General features: G+C 34.7%; 5 protein-coding genes across 8 annotated transcripts; 2 read left to right on the top strand and 3 right to left on the bottom strand.

The window, feature by feature from the left end:
• Positions 1-14: 14 nt before the first annotated feature.
• On the bottom strand, positions 15-3,437 carry LOC127245528 (uncharacterized). The gene is made up of 9 exons (XM_051266479.1): positions 3,312-3,437; positions 2,909-3,120; positions 2,623-2,706; positions 1,775-1,979; positions 1,522-1,684; positions 1,305-1,433; positions 1,024-1,218; positions 467-589; positions 15-297 (listed from the first exon to the last, which is right to left on the bottom strand). Exons 2-9 carry the CDS (start codon positions 3,072-3,074, stop codon positions 178-180), a joined length of 1,185 nt encoding a protein of 394 aa, XP_051122436.1. The 5' UTR covers positions 3,075-3,120; positions 3,312-3,437; the 3' UTR covers positions 15-177.
• A 4,592-nt stretch (positions 3,438-8,029) lies between these two features.
• LOC127245527 (probable protein S-acyltransferase 22) lies at positions 8,030-11,943 on the top strand. Of its 2 annotated transcripts, XM_051266478.1 has the most exons (9): positions 8,033-8,784; positions 8,872-8,985; positions 9,514-9,879; positions 9,950-10,018; positions 10,099-10,170; positions 10,255-10,383; positions 10,465-10,545; positions 10,637-10,819; positions 10,892-11,943. In XM_051266478.1, the coding sequence occupies exons 1-9, from the start codon at positions 8,743-8,745 to the stop codon at positions 11,639-11,641; spliced, it is 1,806 nt and encodes a 601-aa protein (XP_051122435.1). In that variant the 5' UTR covers positions 8,033-8,742; the 3' UTR covers positions 11,642-11,943. The 2 variants fall into 2 exon arrangements, with proteins under 2 accessions (XP_051122434.1, XP_051122435.1); XM_051266477.1 differs by having other exon boundaries at positions 8,030-8,784; positions 10,099-10,383.
• A 527-nt stretch (positions 11,944-12,470) lies between these two features.
• Positions 12,471-16,280, bottom strand: LOC127245445 (uncharacterized). Of its 3 annotated transcripts, none has more exons than XM_051266327.1 (2): positions 16,160-16,280; positions 12,471-16,083 (listed from the first exon to the last, which is right to left on the bottom strand). In XM_051266327.1, the coding sequence occupies exon 2, from the start codon at positions 15,416-15,418 to the stop codon at positions 14,201-14,203; it is 1,218 nt and encodes a 405-aa protein (XP_051122284.1). In that variant the 5' UTR covers positions 15,419-16,083; positions 16,160-16,280; the 3' UTR covers positions 12,471-14,200. The 3 variants fall into 3 exon arrangements, with proteins under 3 accessions (XP_051122284.1, XP_051122285.1, XP_051122287.1); XM_051266328.1 differs by having other exon boundaries at positions 12,471-16,021; positions 16,160-16,273; XM_051266330.1 differs by lacking the exon at positions 16,160-16,280 and having other exon boundaries at positions 12,471-15,296; positions 15,425-16,016.
• Positions 12,631-13,581, bottom strand: LOC127245371 (uncharacterized). Its single transcript, XM_051266203.1, has one exon. It carries the CDS (start codon positions 13,579-13,581, stop codon positions 12,631-12,633), a length of 951 nt encoding a protein of 316 aa, XP_051122160.1.
• On the top strand, positions 16,148-17,995 carry LOC127245446 (uncharacterized). The gene is made up of 2 exons (XM_051266331.1): positions 16,148-16,648; positions 17,272-17,995. The coding sequence occupies exons 1-2, from the start codon at positions 16,148-16,150 to the stop codon at positions 17,356-17,358; spliced, it is 588 nt and encodes a 195-aa protein (XP_051122288.1). The 3' UTR covers positions 17,359-17,995.
• Positions 17,996-19,043: the final 1,048 nt, after the last annotated feature.

The raw sequence follows: 19,043 nt of genomic DNA, 5'->3' as shown, positions 1-19,043 counted from the left end.
AGAATTGAGATGAGATTAAAGAATGATGTTATTTAGCACAAAGATGGGGATACATCTTAGACGAGTAACCTTGTTTTTTTCTTACAATCAACTTCTCATATTATTAGTTGTTTTCGAAAAAACAACACAATCTCGAAGTCGAATCAAACTTACTCAACTCGATAGATATAAAACTATTCATTCATCACCACCCGGAGTCGTGACAAGTGCTGGAATTTCACCTACGTTCACAAAATCGATCCCGAGCAATCTCACGCAACACAAAACTTTCTCCGGTAGCTCCTCGGGACTCTGAGCCTGCAGCAGTTGTCCGAAAAATAAAAATAAAAATAAAAATCACTTACTATGCGTTGTAAGACTATATATATAATAGTTAATTAATTATTCGTTTTTAAGTTTTTAGGTAAAATTGTCATTTAATATCGTGATAAGAAAATATTATGTTTTATAACCGAGCAATCGTTACCTGAATAGTCAATCCAAGATCAAGTATCCCTTGTTTGAGCCGTCCCCGTAGTGCTTCGAATCCTTTCCTTGATATATAGCTAAACCGATGCACGTCAAGATCGATCTCAAAGTAATTCGACCCCTGAAAGCCAGCAAAACTTTTCGATGAAATGCTTAGTTATGTTAAATTAAATTATCGTTGTACCTAAAAATTTAAGTCAATAGTACATTTTTAAAAAGTTAAACTAACGCATAAAACCACATATTATACTTCTTTCGTTCGTCTTTAAGGGTTACATTTACCTTTTTGTTTCATTGTACCTAATATTAAAAATATCATTATATTTGTATAATTTTTTGTACAAATATCTTTCTATTAGTATTATAAGATACTAATGAAAATATTTTGTAATTTTTTCTTATTTTTTACTACGTTTTGATATAATAATTAATATTCAAATATTAATACGTAAAAAATAAACGAAACTTTTAGAGTCGGATGGAGGTAGTATATTCTTTCAGCGAGTTAAGACAATGATAATCGAAAAAGATGATCCGTTGGCGCGCAAAATATACCTTAAAAAAAGCATGTTGCGGCCGCGACAGCACCGGCTTATCCTTGTACGCCTGCACGAGCTTTTTTTCGGCAGAGCTCAATCCAAGCTCGTCGGGATTCACCGGATTAACCATAATTTTCAGCCTCTCCCTGTAAGCAACCACAGTCTCCCTTCCGAACACTTTCGTGGTTTCCATCTCATTCTCCGTAAACCTCTGCAGCCGACGAAAAAAACATGAACAGAAACTGTAAGAAAGCCATCAGAAACAACCAATGTAGCATCCCTTTGTCTGAATATTACCTTCAGAGTGTCCAAAAACGCCGGAGAAATAACTTGGTCAAAATCATCCGATACCTTAAAATACACCACAAGGCTCATACCTTCGCCGTCATTGTTCCCGGGGAACATCGAAGCTGGATAAGCCGGAAGCTAAAGATACAGACAGGAAAGTTTTCTCGATCATACCTCAAAGTCATCAAACATCATCAATAAGTGGCGCAGACATTAAACATCGTACCTGAATATTGATGATCAGCAACGAGGGAACTTCCGGGTGCGATTTAAGACAGGGAAGCTCGACGTGCTGCGCAATGTGGTTTATTTTCCGGGGACAGGAAAATAAATCGATGCCTATAGGTACGTATGGCGAGAAATTCGCAGCGGGGAGTTTCTTTTTGTCCCTGTTCAAAAAAAACAAGAAAAAGTTTTATGAGTTAGTGATGCATCGAATCGAGGATAGACATGAACAAAGGCTTGTAATAAATGCTTGCCGGAAATAATTTTCTCCGCGCAGCTTAAAGACAGAAGGCGCGACGGGGCACCAATAGCCGTGGCCTCGAATTTCTTCCACTGACGGCTTGAGCATTGTCCCGGCTCTCGGATTGTCCGAATACCTCTTGGAGGAACATGAAATGTGTCTAGAGATGTTAATGTTAGTCGAGCAATCCGTGGGGACATCGAGAGAGGCGACGCTGTCTGAAGAACATCGGACGTTGTAATGACTAATTGTAGTTGCATAATATCGACATAGTATATACCGACAACAAATAAGATATAAATCGACAGTTATTAAAATATAAATGTTCATTTGCTTTTTGCACGTAGTTTTAGAAATATTAATATTATATTGAGATATAGTAGGAATAAAATATAAATGACTAAAATAATCTTATTAGTATATGTGATATAAAGACAATGAAATTTGTGTAATATATTGTAAATTGTAAAGATATTTGTAACGTAGATAGTACAGTTATTAAAAAATTGAATAGGGACAGACTAAAATGGAAAAATGAATACTTTGTTATGAGACAGTAGTTTATTACTACAACAAACATATATTTCTTAATATGTTGTTTGTTTTATTTTTAGATTGGAATTAAGCAACAACACATTATTCATTTCAAATTAAGGGTGTGTTTGTTTAGAAAAAAAAATTTATTTTTACTATTCATCAAATTTTTTATTTAAAAATATTAAATTAAATACTTATTATTATTTTTTTATTCAAAATATTATTATCATATTATATAATTTTTTATTTTTTTTCATTTAATTTTTTCCTATTCACATTTCTCCAAACTCGAACAAAGGTGTTTGGCATCGGCGCGAAAAGTACCTCCGGCGATGCTGATGAAGTCGTCGTCGCAGTCGGAGTTTAGGACACTATGCGAGTCGAACCATTGCTCGTCCTGCAACGTTTCTGCCGAAAGCAATGCACATATGTAAGTGTAATGAAACTATGATGCAATCAATTGTAAAATCATCGAATGAATTGAGTCAATCAATCAATATCGACTCTGTTAAATGATCATTTTACTTAAAAAAATAAATAAATAAAAAAATAATTTAATTTAAAGAGATACAAATTATTTATTTATTTATAATAGAATTAACCAACAGACCTGACTGGCTTTGTTCGGACACGTGTTCTTGGCAAGAAAATCGAATGTCGGGAGGGGCTGCAAATGGGCTCGAGGGGGCGATTCTCCGGCGAAGGTGGCACGATTTGTAGAAGCACTTAGCCTTAGCTTTTAGCTTCTTGTTTGGCCTCGAGACACACCCTCCCATTATCGATCGACAGCTAAACAGCAACCTTAATGGCGTCGAAGATCATCTGCAACAGCCATAAAAATCAAGAATCTGATAATACCATAATACACATACACAAACATTCAAATGGATGTCGAAATTATTAATTACAGAGACATGTAATAAAATTCAAGAATTCAAGAATTATTACTAAAACGAAGAAAACACCAATCTTGCAGATAAATTGAATATTTAGCGATTCGATTTTCCAGATACCTTAAAAATGGAAAAGACGATACGAAGTGATCAGACAGGCTTCAAAGCTTATTACCAAACCATAAGATTAAAGCGAATGGAATTGAAGATAGGTGCATTTATAGCAGAAAATAAGGTCATTCAAGAACCCATTACACACGGCCTGATTTTTGACTAAATAAATAACCACTACACACCCACCAGAATCACCCAAGAAACCCATTAAAAAAATTTTAATATTAAGAACTAAAAGTAAACTGGGTTAGAAGAAATGGGTGATTATTTTAATAGCATTTCCATGATTATAAGAATACCAAAAAAAGGGCTTCCAATGATTGAAGCACCAAGTAGCTTAATGCAACAAGAAAGTGTATGAAGTGGAGCAGAAAGAACGAAAATCCCCCAAGTCTAATTGCAAAAAATTCTTGAAAAAAAAAAAAAAAAAAAGAAAAACGGAGTGAAGATTATGGCTTCCAATTTTTTTACTATAAAATGCTTAATTACTATCTTTTATAATAACAAAGTAATAAATTAATTTTTTTCGATTACACGACCTAACAATTATTACAAGTTTATCCCACATCATCAGATTAAAATTAAGACTTCTTTTTTATTATTATTTTATTATTATTTTAGGGTTTTTAGTAAAGAATTGTTTGGTTTGGGGCAGCAAAAATGCACTTATGGTTTGAATTAATGTGATGCTCTTTTTCTCCACTTCTCTACCTACCTATTTGAAGAATACATACTTACATTATTAAATAAAAAATTAACAATAATAACACAATATGTATATATATATATATATATATCAAGAAGAATTAGGTGTGACATCAAACACTGCAAACCATCATCAATTCAAAAGAAATCATTCTGATTAAAATTTATCTTTCAGCCTACAAAGTGACAGTGAACTCCCACTAAAAAAAAAATAAAAATAATAAGAATAATAGTACATCAAAATAATCTAAAATTCAAGTAAGCACATATGTTGTTATGGATTTATAATATGAATACAATCCAAAAGGACAAAAAATTAAAATAAAATAATAAGAAGATATAAAGTCTCCTCTTTTATCCTTGTCTTGTAGTATATAATAAATATTGAAATAAAGAGATTGGGATATTGCAAAAAGACAGAAACTTTTAGTATTATTTTTGGTGGGATAGGGATTGTTAGTGCATTGGTTTAGTAGTCCTTGTCATTATTGGCACAATGGAAGCATAAATTTGGTTATTGAACAGAAAGAAGAATGGAACTGTGTCTGTGTGTGTGTTTGGTGAATAACCAAAAAAATAAAAATCTTATAATTGAAATTTAAAAATATATGATAATCAAAAGTGTATAAAAAATGGTATCCAAACAACCAATTGTCCCCCAAAATTTAGACCATAAGGCACTAACAAATAGATTAATGGTGCTTCCTTTTTCTTTCTTCATGTTTTCTCTTCTCAATTATTTGTGATTTTTATTTATTTATTTTTTTAGGTACTAACCTCATTATTATGTCATTAAGTAAGTGGGCAAGTAAACAATTATATTTATATATATATAGGAAATATATTAGAAATAGTCCCACTAAAGATTTTTTTTTTTTTTTTTCTCTATTATTATTTGGGCCTAGAATGGGCTGTGGACATGTCAAAGAGACCCATAAAAAGCAAAATAACAAACCCATTGGGCCATAATTTATTGTAAGACATCTTCCAAATAGTGGGACGAAAATGGACAAATATAAAAAATTTATTAATCAATAAATCAAAAGGCCAAATAAGAATAGTTAAAAGATGAGGATAAAAAATAAATTAAATATTATTTTAAAAAAAATTATAATAAAAAAGAAAAGAGAAAATTGTTGGGTAAATGATTGTGTAGGTCAATGAAGCAACCACAATTGTAAAGCATCATAATTTTTATTCCACTTTTCTTCTTTTTAATAATTTCTGTATTCTGCACAGTTTTGAAAATTCATAATAAATAAGATATAAATCAAATATGAAATTATAAATGAGTCAAGAATAAATGGCAATAAATTGAGTTGGTGAATAGAGAGCAGGTTGCAATAAAAGCAATATGAATGTATAGTCACATGTGTATGTGTATATGTATGTGTATGTGGTATTGTATGGGGAAAAATAAAAATAAAAATTTTAAAAATTAAATAAAAGTCTGACTTACATGTGTTTTAATTTAAAATCTATTCACTACTTTATGTATAAATTTCATGGTATAATTTATATATTTTTTTATTAAAAATTGTGTATATATACACTGTTTTCTGTAAGAATAAAATTTATGTGATATATTTTACTCATTAATATATTTTTTTAATAAAGTGTTTATATATTTATTTCTAAATATATATTTATATATTTAGAAAAAGTTGGCGTGGGATTATATCCACCCTTGTGCTTTATTATTATGTAAATTTTATTTGGGTGCATTTATATATATATATATATTATTTTTCATTTTTTATTTTATTGAATATGAGATTTTTATACTTTGTTTCCCTTCGAATATAGTAAATTTCACTCTTAATTAATCTCATTCGAGGGTTTTAATAAATGGGTCCCTCAATATAAAATTTCAATAAAGTTCTAATCAATAATAATATTGGAATTATTTTGCCTTTTCATTTTAGAATATTAAATAAATCCGTAATAAATTTAGCACCTCTATAGTTGTTGAATGTGTGTCATTAATCTTACAAATCAATACAAGTACCCCCTTTATTTTTATGTTCATATTTTGAAAAATATATACTTCACTAATACATAATACATACTCCTTCCGTTCCAATACAATAGTTTTCTTTACCATATTTGTTCGTTCCAAAACAATAGTCTTATTTCCATAAATAATCATATCATCGTAAAACTATCCCTAATTTTTCATTTTTATTACACAATTGTCACTACTTTTACACTAATACACTCACAAAAGTAAAAAAAATATTTTATTAATATTTTTTACCAACTACCAATATAATATCAATATTTCTTAAATCTCGTGTCTAACTCAATTAAGACTATATTTATGGGATAGAGGGAATATAATAATAAAAAAAATACAAAAACACAAAAAAATAATAACAATAATAACACAAATAACAAAATCACTCATTTTAAGAATATAATGGTAATAATAATAATAATTACATGTCCACAACACATGCCAAGGTTATTCATAGAGTGATAAAAAAATTGTGCATTCATTGTAAAATAATGAGCAATGGACCATGTTTCATATGTCTTTTTTTTTTCCATGCCTAAAAAGGACAAACTAAATGCAAAATAGTGATAGTAACCCATTCATCTACATTTGAATAAAAAAAATATTTAAATTTTATATATAATGCATGGTGTATAAGAGTATTTTAATTAAAATACCTTCAAACATAACAAATATATTGTAAAATAAATTTATAACATATCAGCAATTTGAGATAAAATATAAATATATTTGTATTATTTATAACCATAAAAAATGATAAAAAAAATTAATACTATATTGACTGTGAAGCGAGGAAATATATAATACTTTGTTTGGTTTTTTATTTCAAATTAAAATATACATTATGTAGCCGTACTTTTGACACTAAAAATATATAGTAATTTTTAAATAAAACATTATTTAAATTTGAAATTTCAAACACAAATCAAAACAAAAACACAAAAAACTATATGAGAAATTCTATTAAAAAAACTTCAATTTTGAAAGTAGCAATTATAATAATCCATCTCTGCCCTTGTCTACAGGCCAAGTCAAAATACGCTGAACTGTCAAAATTGAATTGAAATGCGGGGGGCGATTTTGTCTTTTCATTTGGAATTTAGCGCAGAAACTCGAATCTCTCTGCAATAATCAAACAAAGGGAATTTCTTGGCTCTGTGAATACATTAGTTATTTCTACGTCACATGTTTATGTCCAATAATTAATGGTCATTTCTATTTACGTAACGCTAATAAATAATTTAAGAATAGCCATAATTAATTCAATGGGAATTTGTTACGCATAAATTAAATCAATAAAGGAAACAAAAATTACATGTAGGAATATTTAATAGTATAGCCTTTTGACTTGATGCGGTGGAAATTAAATTAAATTAAAATTAAAATCAACATAGTCACCGAGCACGATGTTATCTGACAAGAAACTGCCAAAAGAATACGTCCTTCCTCGATTATTTTTTATTACATAAAAAAATAATTCATATATGTTTGAAGCTATATTGGATTATTTTTCTAATTATAAATTTTGGTTTATTATTTCATATATCTTAATCATAATTAATTTATTATCTACCAGCGTGGATCGGATCCTCTTCTGATAAGCGACACTGTTTTGGCGCAATTCATGAGAACTCCAGGGACTCGAACACCAGATAAATCTCCACCGTTGGATCTGTGGTGACCACAAATATCGGACGGTGCAGATGTTACTTATCCCGTTCCTTCTTGGGAGGTAATTTCTCTTCCCCTCTCTATCTGCTGACTGCTGCTGCTACTCGAACAGTTAAAAAGTAAGAGAGAGAAATAGAGAAAGAGAGAGAGGATTAAAAAGGGTTTGGGTACAACTGGGAGCAGTAGCTCTGGCCTGTCACTGACCCTGTCCCTGTGTGGCGAATGATGTTGATTTTCTTTCATGGCGGATGGAAAGAGGGCAAAGCAAAGAAACAGGAGTGAGAAAAATAAATATTTATATATAAAAATATATATGAAAAGTGAAAGGTAGGTTGCCAAGGACCCGAGGTAATTAATTACAGGCATAGAAAGCAAGATTATGTTACGCATCCAGCACTGCCCCTGACCTTTCCCTCTCCCTCTCTTCTTCCTCTTCCTCTTACTGTTCCTCCTCGGCTTACACACAGATCTTGGCCCGATTCAACCAAACCCCTGTTCGAGAAAAACATTCAAGAATCAAGAATATAGAAAACCTCTCCAATCTATCTGCCAAACCCCATTTTAATTTCTCCCCCATTTTCTTCAATTTGCTCTCTGCCAAAACCATCAATGTGTGTATCTGCGTGTCCTTTGGTGGGGTGTGATTGATTGACTCTGAACAAGCAAATAAAGGGTTTACTTGGATTGTTGAGTGAACCAGAAAAAGGTTCCCACCATCCACCATTCCCTCAATTTGTAGGGTTTTTTTTTTTTTTAGTTTGAACTTTTCTTGGGGCAGTGTTCCATTTCTCTCTCTCTTTTCTTTCTCTTGTCTGTTGGGATTACTACTGGTCAGGCGCCATGGAAATGAGCTCGCGAGATTCCCCTGGCGGCTTCTACAGTGAAAAATCTTGGCCCCAATTCTGCCCTGAAAATGGGGGAAATTGGCAGTGAGAGTGGAGCTGGGAAGAAGTCAAACAAAGTTCATTCTTTCTCTGTATTCTTTGCCCCCATTTTATCTTCAAAGCATTTTCTTGTTTGCAACTTTCTATCAGCTCAAACAAAATGAGAAAGCACGGATGGGAGCTTCCTTACCATCCACTCCAGGTATCTGTTGTTTCACATCTCTCTCTCTCTCTCTCTCTCTCTCTCTCGATATATATATATATATATGTTGTATGTTTATGTGTGCAGGTGGTAGCTGTGGCTGTGTTTCTAGCATTGGGGTTTGCTTTCTATGTTTTCTTTGCTCCTTTTGTGGGAAAGCAGCTGTTCCAATGGATAGTAATGGCGATTTATACTCCTCTTGTGAGCACAATTTCCACTCTTATCTTAAGTATTCATCCCCTCTTTAATTTCCCCTGCTTTGCAATTTTACTGTCTTGTTGATTCTCCATGATTTTGTGTCTTTTACTTGCATTTTATTACTCTGTCTCCTTCTCCAATTCCATGTCTAAATGTGGCTTATCTTCTAACCTTCCAAGTCTTTACAAATAGAGCCACAAGTTTATCCTTAGAAAATTCCCCATTCTTCTTCGAAAGATAACATTTTTTTTTTACCCCTCTTGTTTCGTACATCAATCTGGGCTTTAATCAGATCTTGAAATTTGACTTCTTTAAACCACATCTGCAATTACAGTCTTTGTTAAGGAGATTGAGACTTCTATGGGAATTTTTAACTAGAAATTTGATAAATTTGTTTTGGAATGTAGAACAGATGTTATGTTTCTAGTTCTTGATAATATTTACCCAATCTCTGAATTGATGGGTAAATAAGTGACTTGTGAATGCAATATTTACCTCTGTAATTTTATCCTACTATTGCTGTTTCCACAGCTTGTAAGTGCCTTTGGTCTTTACATTTGGTGTGCTGCTTCTGATCCGGCGGATCCTGGAGTATTCAAATCGAAGAAATACGCTAAAATTGGAGCTGGCGAGGAGCGTAGTAAAATTAATATGGCGAAATGTGGTGGAGAATCAGCGAACGAAGAGGGGGCTAATGGTAAAGGAAGAGGAGATACCGAATCAGCAATCGAATGTAGGGACGAACCCGAAAAGAATAACCCGTCGTCGCACAAACGAACATGTTTTCCGGCCATGGTCGCGTTGCTGCCTTGTGCCTACATTTGCGACTCGCACGACGAGGCATCCGATCAGCATAGTGAAGACGGGATGTTCTACTGTAGTTTATGTGAAGTTGAGGTTTGTTGATGCATCTTTATAGATTATGGAGTTCTGAATTCGATCGTAGATCAAGAAGCCATTTTTGCAGGTGTATAAGTACAGCAAGCATTGTAGGGTATGCGACAAGTGTGTCGATCGTTTCGATCATCATTGCAGGGTATGTAATGATTTATGTTAATCGATCTTTTGTTGTTCGTCTCTAAGATGATTCTCATCCTTTGTAAATGTGTTTTGCAGTGGCTGAACAATTGCATCGGTAGACGGAACTATCGAAAGTTTTTTACACTCATGGTTTCTGCTCTTCTCTTGGTAAGCCCAAACAAATGTCATCCTCTACAATACGATTCGACCCGGTTAATACGTCGTTTGTGTACAATTAACTTGAGATTACAGCTTATAATTCAATGGTCGACCGGGATCCTCGTGCTTATCCTATGTTTTCTTGAGAGGAAGCAATTTGAGACCGATATAAGCTCGAAATTAGGCAGCAGTTTCACGATCGTTCCTTTTGTGATCGTCGTTGTGAGTATCGTCTTCCTCGTTGATTAACGTAACTTGGATTTGTGCTGCTTCGGTAAAACGATAATTTTTCGATTGTCACAGGCAGTGTGTACCATTTTGGCCATGATCGCGACTCTGCCTCTCTGTCAGCTCTTCTTCTTCCATATACTTCTGATCAAGAAGGTTAGTTGCAGTATTGTTTGCCTGTAAATTTTTCGTTGATTCGATATATAGGAATGAATCGTTATGAAGAAGAAAATAAACATTACGACAGGGAATCAGCACGTACGATTACATTATAGCACTTAGGGAACAAGAGCAACAAGGTGCCGGATGTCAGCAAAGTCCTCAGATGTCGCCGGTTAGCTCCATCACCGGATTAAGCAGCGCGAGTTCTTTCAACACGTTTCATCGCGGAGCGTGGTGCACGCCGCCGCGTTTGTTTGTCGAAGATCAGGTAGACAGATCGTACATTTCGCCAATTTGTTTTTTTCTCGATGTCTGAATACAGGGTTGTCGTGTCTTGCAGTTTGATGTCGTACCTCCTGACAACGGCTCGGTTAGCTCACGCGGGAAACGGTCAGCTGTCGACGAACAAATGAAGAAGAAGAATCCCGCAGCGGTAAAGATCAGCCCGTGGATGTTGGCGCGTCTGAACACCGAGGATGTCTCGAAGGCTGCTGCGGAGGCGAGAAAGAAGTCGAAGATCTTACGCCCAGTCGCGAGGCATGAACCTTCTTACAACATCGAAAGCCACGAAACGGACAGCAGTTTCGGCAGCAGCAGTCGGAGGATAAGCGCGAGGCCCGACAGCAATAAAAAACGTTGGAGCAGGCGGATTCGCCTACCCGCGGATGTGCCTCTGTCGACGCTCCCGAACTTAGACCCACAAAACGGTATCGATCGTCGTATCGTCACCGGGACATCGTCGAGCACTTTCGGAGCAAGCCGAGGCGTCCCGGTTTTGGGCGGGATCATTCCGTCGTCGCCCGAGAGTAGCTTGGATTCTCCCGACGTTTGCGTCTCGTCGTTGAGAACCGACGAAGCAAGTAGATTCGTCGGGCTGTCAGGTCCTCCTGCACAGGACATTCCTTTATCAAGATCGACTAGTGACGGATACGAAGCGTCGGGCGGGGAAGATAGCGATCAGATACCGACGAGAATTCTGCACAGATCGAGTAACTGGAGTAACCTGTTATTTGGCGCCGAGGCGGATAGAACGATCTCAAGATCCATTCCGCCGTTTGCATCATCGTCGTCGAGCTATAGGAAGCATTGAAGCTAGATTCTCGGGATTTTTTCATTTGTTGCGATGTTTTTCGGGATTCCGACGTTGATTAGGAAGGATTGCGAAGCTCTACTTTGGCTGGTTGGTGATTCTTTTGTGGACTGGCTTTTGTAACTTTAACGATCTTTGGCATGTCTGAAATCTGGTGTCACTTGTTACCATTTCCTGTGGTCTCTTGTCCTGTAAATTTATGTGGACTAAGGATTGATATTTGATACCTCAGCTTGATTCTACCTTATTATTTTAATTTGGTGGAAATCGGCAACTGTTATCGAAAGTGTGTATTGGATTAATCTCTGATCAAATTTCATATTCTGCAAAAATAAGGCACACAAGGCTAATTATGTGCGAAAGGTAGACCTGGAAGCCTCGCCAGTTTGAACATAGCTAACTATGTGTGGGAGGTGGATTTGTACCTATCATTTCGTGGCTACAAGTTCTGCCTGGAAATTTTATTATATTTTATCTACTGGAAATTTTATTATATTTTATCTATTAATATTTGATGGGTTTAAATGTATTGAAGTAAAGGCGAATCTCTTATTACATAAACAATATCTTAATAATAAGTGATATATATTAAGATTTTAATTCAAATTTAAACCCTAAATTCATAAAATAACGGCAGAAATTTTACCCATTTTGATTGTCTTATAAATTTAAATAATACAAAATCCTCAATTAATTTGTAAATTTGAATTAAAGCTAATAAAATCATATTAGATTTATTAATTTTATTTTATTTTATCTGAATTCCGTATAGTGTAATTCCTGAGAAATTCCAACATACTTTACAAAGAAAAGCATAGAGAGAACCAAATTACTCAAACCTCACCACTTCAAACATCTTTTATTTCCGTATCACAAACAGAGGCTTTCGGACAGGCTATTTAACAGCAAAAAGAGCAACAGGGTAGTAATATTACAAGATCACAAAGTACTCAAATTTTTACAACATTGACAGGATAAGTAGCTTTCGATCAATTGGCAGACAGTTTAGCGTAGCCCATTCCCAATTCCTCGTCGATCATAGATGTGTCTTCGCCATGCCAAGCTTTGCAATAAGCATACATAACTGTTATTGCAGCCACATCAAATAGTTGCAACATAGTTGCAATGACTGAAAAGAGAGTAGCCAACACTGCATAGCTCCAACTGATTCCACCTGCACTCATGGAGGTTATCAATCTGTAGAAACCAAATGACAGCAGAAAACTAGGAGTTGCAAGCACTAAAATCGTCGAAAGCACCATCCCTTTCATCCCCTTCACCAAATATGTGCTTCTTTTCAATGGCTCGAAACCCCATTTGGATTCCAGTACCACGACGACTGTTGCAAGAAACCACTTCACCTGCAAGTAAAGTATTGCCAAGACAAGCAGAGCAGACAGCAACATAACAAAGGCAAGAAAATATCCAGTGTCATAGTCCATGACGAATCCCATCAGTGAAATCGCATTGTACGACAATAAGGCAAGAATAACAAAAGCAATAACTATCAATACATAAATTAATTGAAGAACAACGGTGGTTGCAAGAAGAGGGAGGAATGAAACCAGAACTGATTTCAGTGAAAGAATAAGCTTCAAGGGCTTGCCGTTTAAGCTACCAAAAGTGCTGTAGGTGATAGAAGCTATAGCACATAGATAGAAGAGTGTTTCAACAAGCCCAAAAAGAAATGGAATAAGGAACTGGAAGTCACCAGTTGGAGGGATCTCATCATGAAGCTCTGAAGGGGTAGTGAACAAGAGGGATTGATGCAAACTGAGATTAGATGGAGCTTGGGGCACAAAAAGGGGGTAAATGATGGATAGAATGGAGCTGGGGAAGATGAAGAAGGCTGCTAGGACCAGAAAATGGAGGAAATGAGATCTAATCACAACATAAGTGTCAGATAATAATCCCCAGAGGGTTGGCTTACTGGCTGACATGGTTAAAGAAGATTAGGAACCCTGTAAAAGATTGGAATCAGAGAAGAATTAAGGCTAGATTTAAAGAAGTAAAGGTTGCAGAAAATTTAGTGTTTAGTAAGATGGAAAAGGTCCAAGTTTTGGGTCAACAGCAATAGCTATCTTCATTTATTTTTTATAGATGATAAGTAGAAACTTCACTCAGTCCTACCTAATACCTATCCATTCAAACACGCTGTATAGTTTTCTTTGCAATGGATTCATATTGCATCTGACTCACAGGAGTGTATTCTAGAATCTATCGGGAGTTACCGCAGTAAAAAGATCAACTATTGCACAGAGAAACAAAGAGTAAAATTCAATTGAAACTCTATTGAAGAGAGGAATTGAAATCAGGAGTGTGACATTACTTTCACAAAACTTTTGGTAGAAAGTATAGTTGTAGAAATTACAATCTTCAGGAAAGATCCAGCTGCTGCCTTCCTCAGGTATATCGAACTTATTGATAAACTGGCTGAGTACTTTATATTGGTCCCTCTGCAAAACTGCATAAGCAACGTAGGTTTGTGATCCTTCCTGTAGAATTCTTCCTACGCCATGAACGGTATCTTGATGATAATGGTGGGTCTGATTGAATAGTCTAGGCTTCCAAGGCGGTTTCGCTTTCCCTTTCTTCATATGCAGATTCTAGACGGTATGATTTACAGCTGAAGTAGAAAACTGCACTCATCATTGAGTCGATCAGCACAATGAACGAATACATCACCACGAGAAGAGGCCCTTCCCATATCCTGGAAGAGCCATCTCCGTAGCTGAGTGTCTTTACCCGATGCTCAAAAAGCCCTTCTATGAGCGCCATTCCTAGTGTCGATCCAAGGAATATCAAGAGCCCAACTTGGGTCTGTCCCCTAATCAGCAAACTAGACCTTAGCAATGCTGTTGGCCCCGAGACATCCTCAAGAACAGATATCACAACAGCAGTGTTGCAAATAATAACAGCATTTCCTATGATGATGGAGAATATCAATCCTGCTGCCACAGCAGGATAGATAATCAAGTCCTCTGGGAACCCCAAGATTGATACAATGGCGCTGATTATGATGAGGAAGACGAGGAACAGAGTGACGCAACCAGAGATCGTCAAACTAGCCCACAAATATGTGTACACAATCCGCCTCCATACCTTCAGAATAACAGCGTAACACTTGGATGCATCGAACTTCTTCCTTGAGTAACTACAGTCGACTGAATGAACCACGGCAGCCTTCGACAAAAGTAACAATGTAATGAACAATGGGAAGCACATTCCAAATGAAACAAATGTCTCCGACAATTTCAGACACGATTGTTTGACAAAGGGCTTTAGAGGAAGTCCGCCGGATTTTGCAACTAGCAACAGCCTCAATGTCAGCCTCTTCACTAGAGATTGATCAACCAAGACATTGGTCAGAAATACAGCTGAAACAGGACAAATTAACACTGCAGCAATTGCCATAAACCCTGATGAATTGTACCGGAGAATCCTGACGGTTTCCCTCAAAATTTCTAGAGCACTCATGGAATGAAAATGGTGATCAGAGGGAATATCATGCCCAGACGTCTCTAGTTCGAAATGTTCAATCTCCAACCGTTTGCTTCCCTCGTCTATCTCTCGATTGAATGCATTCGAGTTGAGTCGCATCCCGCTCGGTGATTCCATTTTCAACAATTCTACTCTCCCCAACAAAGACCACCGACTGAGATTAATCAAACGAACCGAATCGATGTCACGAAATCCATCGCATTCCAATCTCAGTATCAATAAAATTTTGGGGGATATGACACTCAGATCTAAATCAAACACGAAGGACTCATACATACACACCTCCGGAAACCAGGACACTGTACGCCGAATCCACAATACCCTTCCCAATATCAAATTCCGGCAACGACCAGGAAATACAAATTGAATTCACCCATAGAAACACGATAATCTGTCTAGCAACGATTCAGAATCTGCGAATAGGACTATCGCAGCACGAAGCCCTCACCGAAACAGAGCTCGTAACAAATGAATTGAGATCACGCTCCAGCTAGCGACAAAAAGCACAAAAAAAGCGAACAAACAGAGAAGAATCGAAGATTAAGAGTGTGAAGAAGGCAAAGAATACACCAATTTCAGGAATTCTTCACACGAATTTTGGAGCCGATTTTCCACGATTCGAAGGGGCTCGACACCTCTGATCGAAGACGTAGACTGGCAAACCATTTGTATGTATTTTAGTGACCTATCCAGCCCATATGCCATTAATCAAGTTCGCACTCCAGGTGAAACTCTTCCAAGAACCCGGGACTCCAAGTCCCGAATCAAATCTGACCGTTGATTAGATTCTTGATTAACTATTTCATCCATGGCATCACTTTCACCATGGATACATACCTGCTGGGCTTCATTCTGCTGACATGTTTTTGCTCTTTCCACCTGTCGGAAGATATTTATAATTGCCAGGAAAAATATCCCGACATGGAGATCTTTTAATTCGCCTGTCCAATCATAACCTCATAGTAAAGATAACGATGAACTGAATGGATACATCTTCAAATACCTATGGAAACTGACCGTGTTTCTGAAGAGCTGCCCGGATGGGAAGATGTTCAGTCTCCATTTTCTGCCGTCACAGCTAAATTTTTCAGCAACGACGAAGAGTCACCGGCGGTGGCCGTTAAAGACGACTTCTACGGCGAATCGTCGGCGGCTTTACCGCCGGGAAAGCACGAGGACTTGCCTATTAATCCTCGGCAGGCTGATATTAAATCGGAGCCGTTGGTTAATCCACCTTCGCAATCCGACGGTGATGATGATGGATCGAGAAGGGCGCGTTTTGGCGATGGGATTCTGGGAATCATTGCCGGCAGGTTTAGGGAATATGTCGGTTGGAATAAAGTCGGATACTTGTCGGCTGCTTGCGCCGCGGGTGGAGTTGCGGCGGCGGTGTTGGTGGTTTTGTGTCTGCGGCGGCGGAAACGAGTGATGACGTGGCGGCGGAGACGAGTGGAGTTGGAAAGCAGCAACAAGAGCCTTTTAGCTCTTGTAAAAGAAAAAGACAAGGTTTGAACTTCTTAACAACTAACACGAAATACTTGGTCCATCTCATATTTATCTATTTATTTAAATATTATTATTATATTTATATGTAATAAAAATAAAAGTAAAATAACTAAATTAATATTATAAATTATAAAAATTTGTGTAATATATTATATATTATAAATTGAAAAAATATTTGTAATATTAGTATTTATTAAAAATAGAAATAGATATTTTTTATTATGAGACTAACAAAATAGAAAATAGATAATTCGTTAAAAAATAGAAGAAGAATGATTTATCAAATTTATATCTGTTTTTTTACATATATATATTTTTTATTTATAATAAAATAATAAAATATTTTAAAATTTATATTTTTTAATATTAAGATCATTTTTAAATATAATATATAAAAAAAATTATCTATTCAATTTATCGAAAAACTTTTCCTTGTTTCATTCATTTACTAGTATTTTTCAAAAATTTTTATTTTATATTAAAATTAACCAATATAATATTATATTAATTAATATTTAATTTAAATAAAAAATACATTTTGTACTGAGATTGAATATATCAGTAACTGCTATAGTTTGCGGCGATTTTGTAATGTTGCAGTGATAAGTGGTTGTGTGTTGCAGAAAATAGAAGAGCTTTTGGTTGAGATGGCGCGAATGAAAGAGGCTATAGCGGGTCGACGCAGGGTTCCTGTTGTCCGAGTAAGATAAGTCGCTAAACGTAAAATGCGACATTAATTTTAAGTAGTACTCACTCCTGCCACTAAAATTAATTTATTTGGGCTCAACACGAGAATTAAAAAAAATGAATATTTTATTGAAAAAGTGATAGATAGTTGTATTTTTAAAAATTTAGTTAAAAAATAAAGTAAATGAAAAAAAGAATGTAATAAAGTTAGTGGTATTTGTTGTAAATAAGTGTTGAATTAAATGTAATAATTAAATGTTGATTTGGTGGCTTTGCCAAAATTAGTAATTAGATAAATTTGTGAACAGATTAAAAAGAAAAGTGATAATAAATTTGACGAAGTGAAGAGAGATCCTATGATATATACAGAGAGAATTAAGCTCTCTTTTGATGTGGTTTTGTTTATTGTGAATTTGCATTAGTTGGATGCGATATTTGTGTTATAAACAATTTGAGAAATTATATAAAGAAAACAAGTTACGAATATATATATATATATATAATGTGTTCTTTTAATTTTTAGAAAATAAACTCCCGGCCGAATCTAATGCTGAATTTCAATCTATGATTTAACGGTTATAAATTCATTCCCTATATCATCAGATTATTCTTTACGGAATAATAAAAAAGTGAGATGAATTTGGAGAAGAAGAGAAGACAAAAATGCAAAGAGAGGGAAGCAATGAAGAAACTGTGAAAAAAAAAACGAAAAAAGAGATGTCCGTCACTTGTGCCTCGATTCCACGGGACATATTCAATTTTCAATTAAAAATATACAATTCAAAAATTGCACCACTATGGATGAATTTTTATCAATGAACGATAAAAAAAGCCTTCGAAAATGAGGAGAAATGCTCTTATAGAAAAGCCATTATGTGTGCTCTTACATGACAAATCTACTAAATTATATAGTCCTAAGTATATTGAATCATCTTATATTTTTCACGAAGGTTTATCTTGATGAATTAATGAATGAATTTGCATTGTCACATAAAAGAACCTTGCTTAATTGTTTCTGAAATTTGTTAAATTCAAAAAATAAATTTATTGATTAGTACAAAATGTGTTGAATTGTTGTACTAATCAATAGTAGATATTACCATTAAAAAAAAAAAAAAAAAGTTGATATACAATTCAAAATAATATCTAAATATATTTTCTAATTCTGATAATTATATTTTCTTTTGTATTTTGTAATCCTAGTGATCATACCTTTAAAATTTCAATTTTGGATAATTTTATTTATATATTTTTTTAAAAGATCAGAATCCAAAAGTTTAAATTCATGATTTTCCTGTCACCAATACATCCAATACCATGAGGTCATATGGGACAATTTTATTTACAATTGAAGCAATTATACAATATTGTCATTTAAAATTAATTAAATTATTTCAAATAAAGCTAAACAATGAAACTGAATATTGTCCCTTGTATAATAACTCTAAACTTACCACCACACTAAAATAATCATATACTAATAAATATAAAAATTTATTTCTCCTACGTAGCAGCCACGGAGACCAGCAGCAGAACAATACCGATACGATGGAATTGCACAAAATGTTGGTATTAAAATTAGTGTCACTCAATAATCGAGATTAGAAACAAATTAAAATTATTTATTTATTTATTTATTATTATTTTTTTCTACTTCCTAAATGATCAATTCCAATGGAGACTCTGATTGGCTACATAATACCAGAAT

This window comes from Andrographis paniculata, unplaced genomic scaffold (genome assembly GCF_009805555.1).
Source record: "Andrographis paniculata isolate CXL003 unplaced genomic scaffold, ASM980555v1 Contig22END, whole genome shotgun sequence".
Lineage (NCBI taxonomy): Eukaryota > Viridiplantae > Streptophyta > Magnoliopsida > Lamiales > Acanthaceae > Andrographis > Andrographis paniculata.
The sequence above is the reverse complement of the archived record's forward strand: the minus strand, read 5'-3'. Positions and strand labels throughout refer to the sequence as shown.

Coding starts and splice junctions, on each gene's coding strand:
- LOC127245528 (XM_051266479.1), bottom strand. CDS start 3,074: ATGGGAGGGTGTGTCTCGAGGCCAAACAAGAAGCTAAAAGCTAAGGCT. Junction 1,980..2,622: donor CTTCATCAGCATCGCCGGAG/GTACTTTTCGCG, acceptor GATGTTCTTCAG/ACAGCGTCGCCTCTCTCGAT. Junction 1,434..1,521: donor TGCTGATCATCAATATTCAG/GTACGATGTTTA, acceptor CTGTATCTTTAG/CTTCCGGCTTATCCAGCTTC.
- LOC127245527 (XM_051266477.1), top strand. CDS start 8,743: ATGAGAAAGCACGGATGGGAGCTTCCTTACCATCCACTCCAG. Junction 8,986..9,513: donor TGGCGATTTATACTCCTCTT/GTGAGCACAATT, acceptor CTGTTTCCACAG/CTTGTAAGTGCCTTTGGTCT. Junction 10,019..10,098: donor GTTTCGATCATCATTGCAGG/GTATGTAATGAT, acceptor TGTGTTTTGCAG/TGGCTGAACAATTGCATCGG.
- LOC127245371 (XM_051266203.1), bottom strand. CDS start 13,581: ATGTCAGCCAGTAAGCCAACCCTCTGGGGATTATTATCTGACACTTAT.
- LOC127245445 (XM_051266327.1), bottom strand. CDS start 15,418: ATGTATGAGTCCTTCGTGTTTGATTTAGATCTGAGTGTCATATCCCCC.
- LOC127245446 (XM_051266331.1), top strand. CDS start 16,148: ATGGAAACTGACCGTGTTTCTGAAGAGCTGCCCGGATGGGAAGATGTT. Junction 16,649..17,271: donor TTGTAAAAGAAAAAGACAAG/GTTTGAACTTCT, acceptor TGTGTGTTGCAG/AAAATAGAAGAGCTTTTGGT.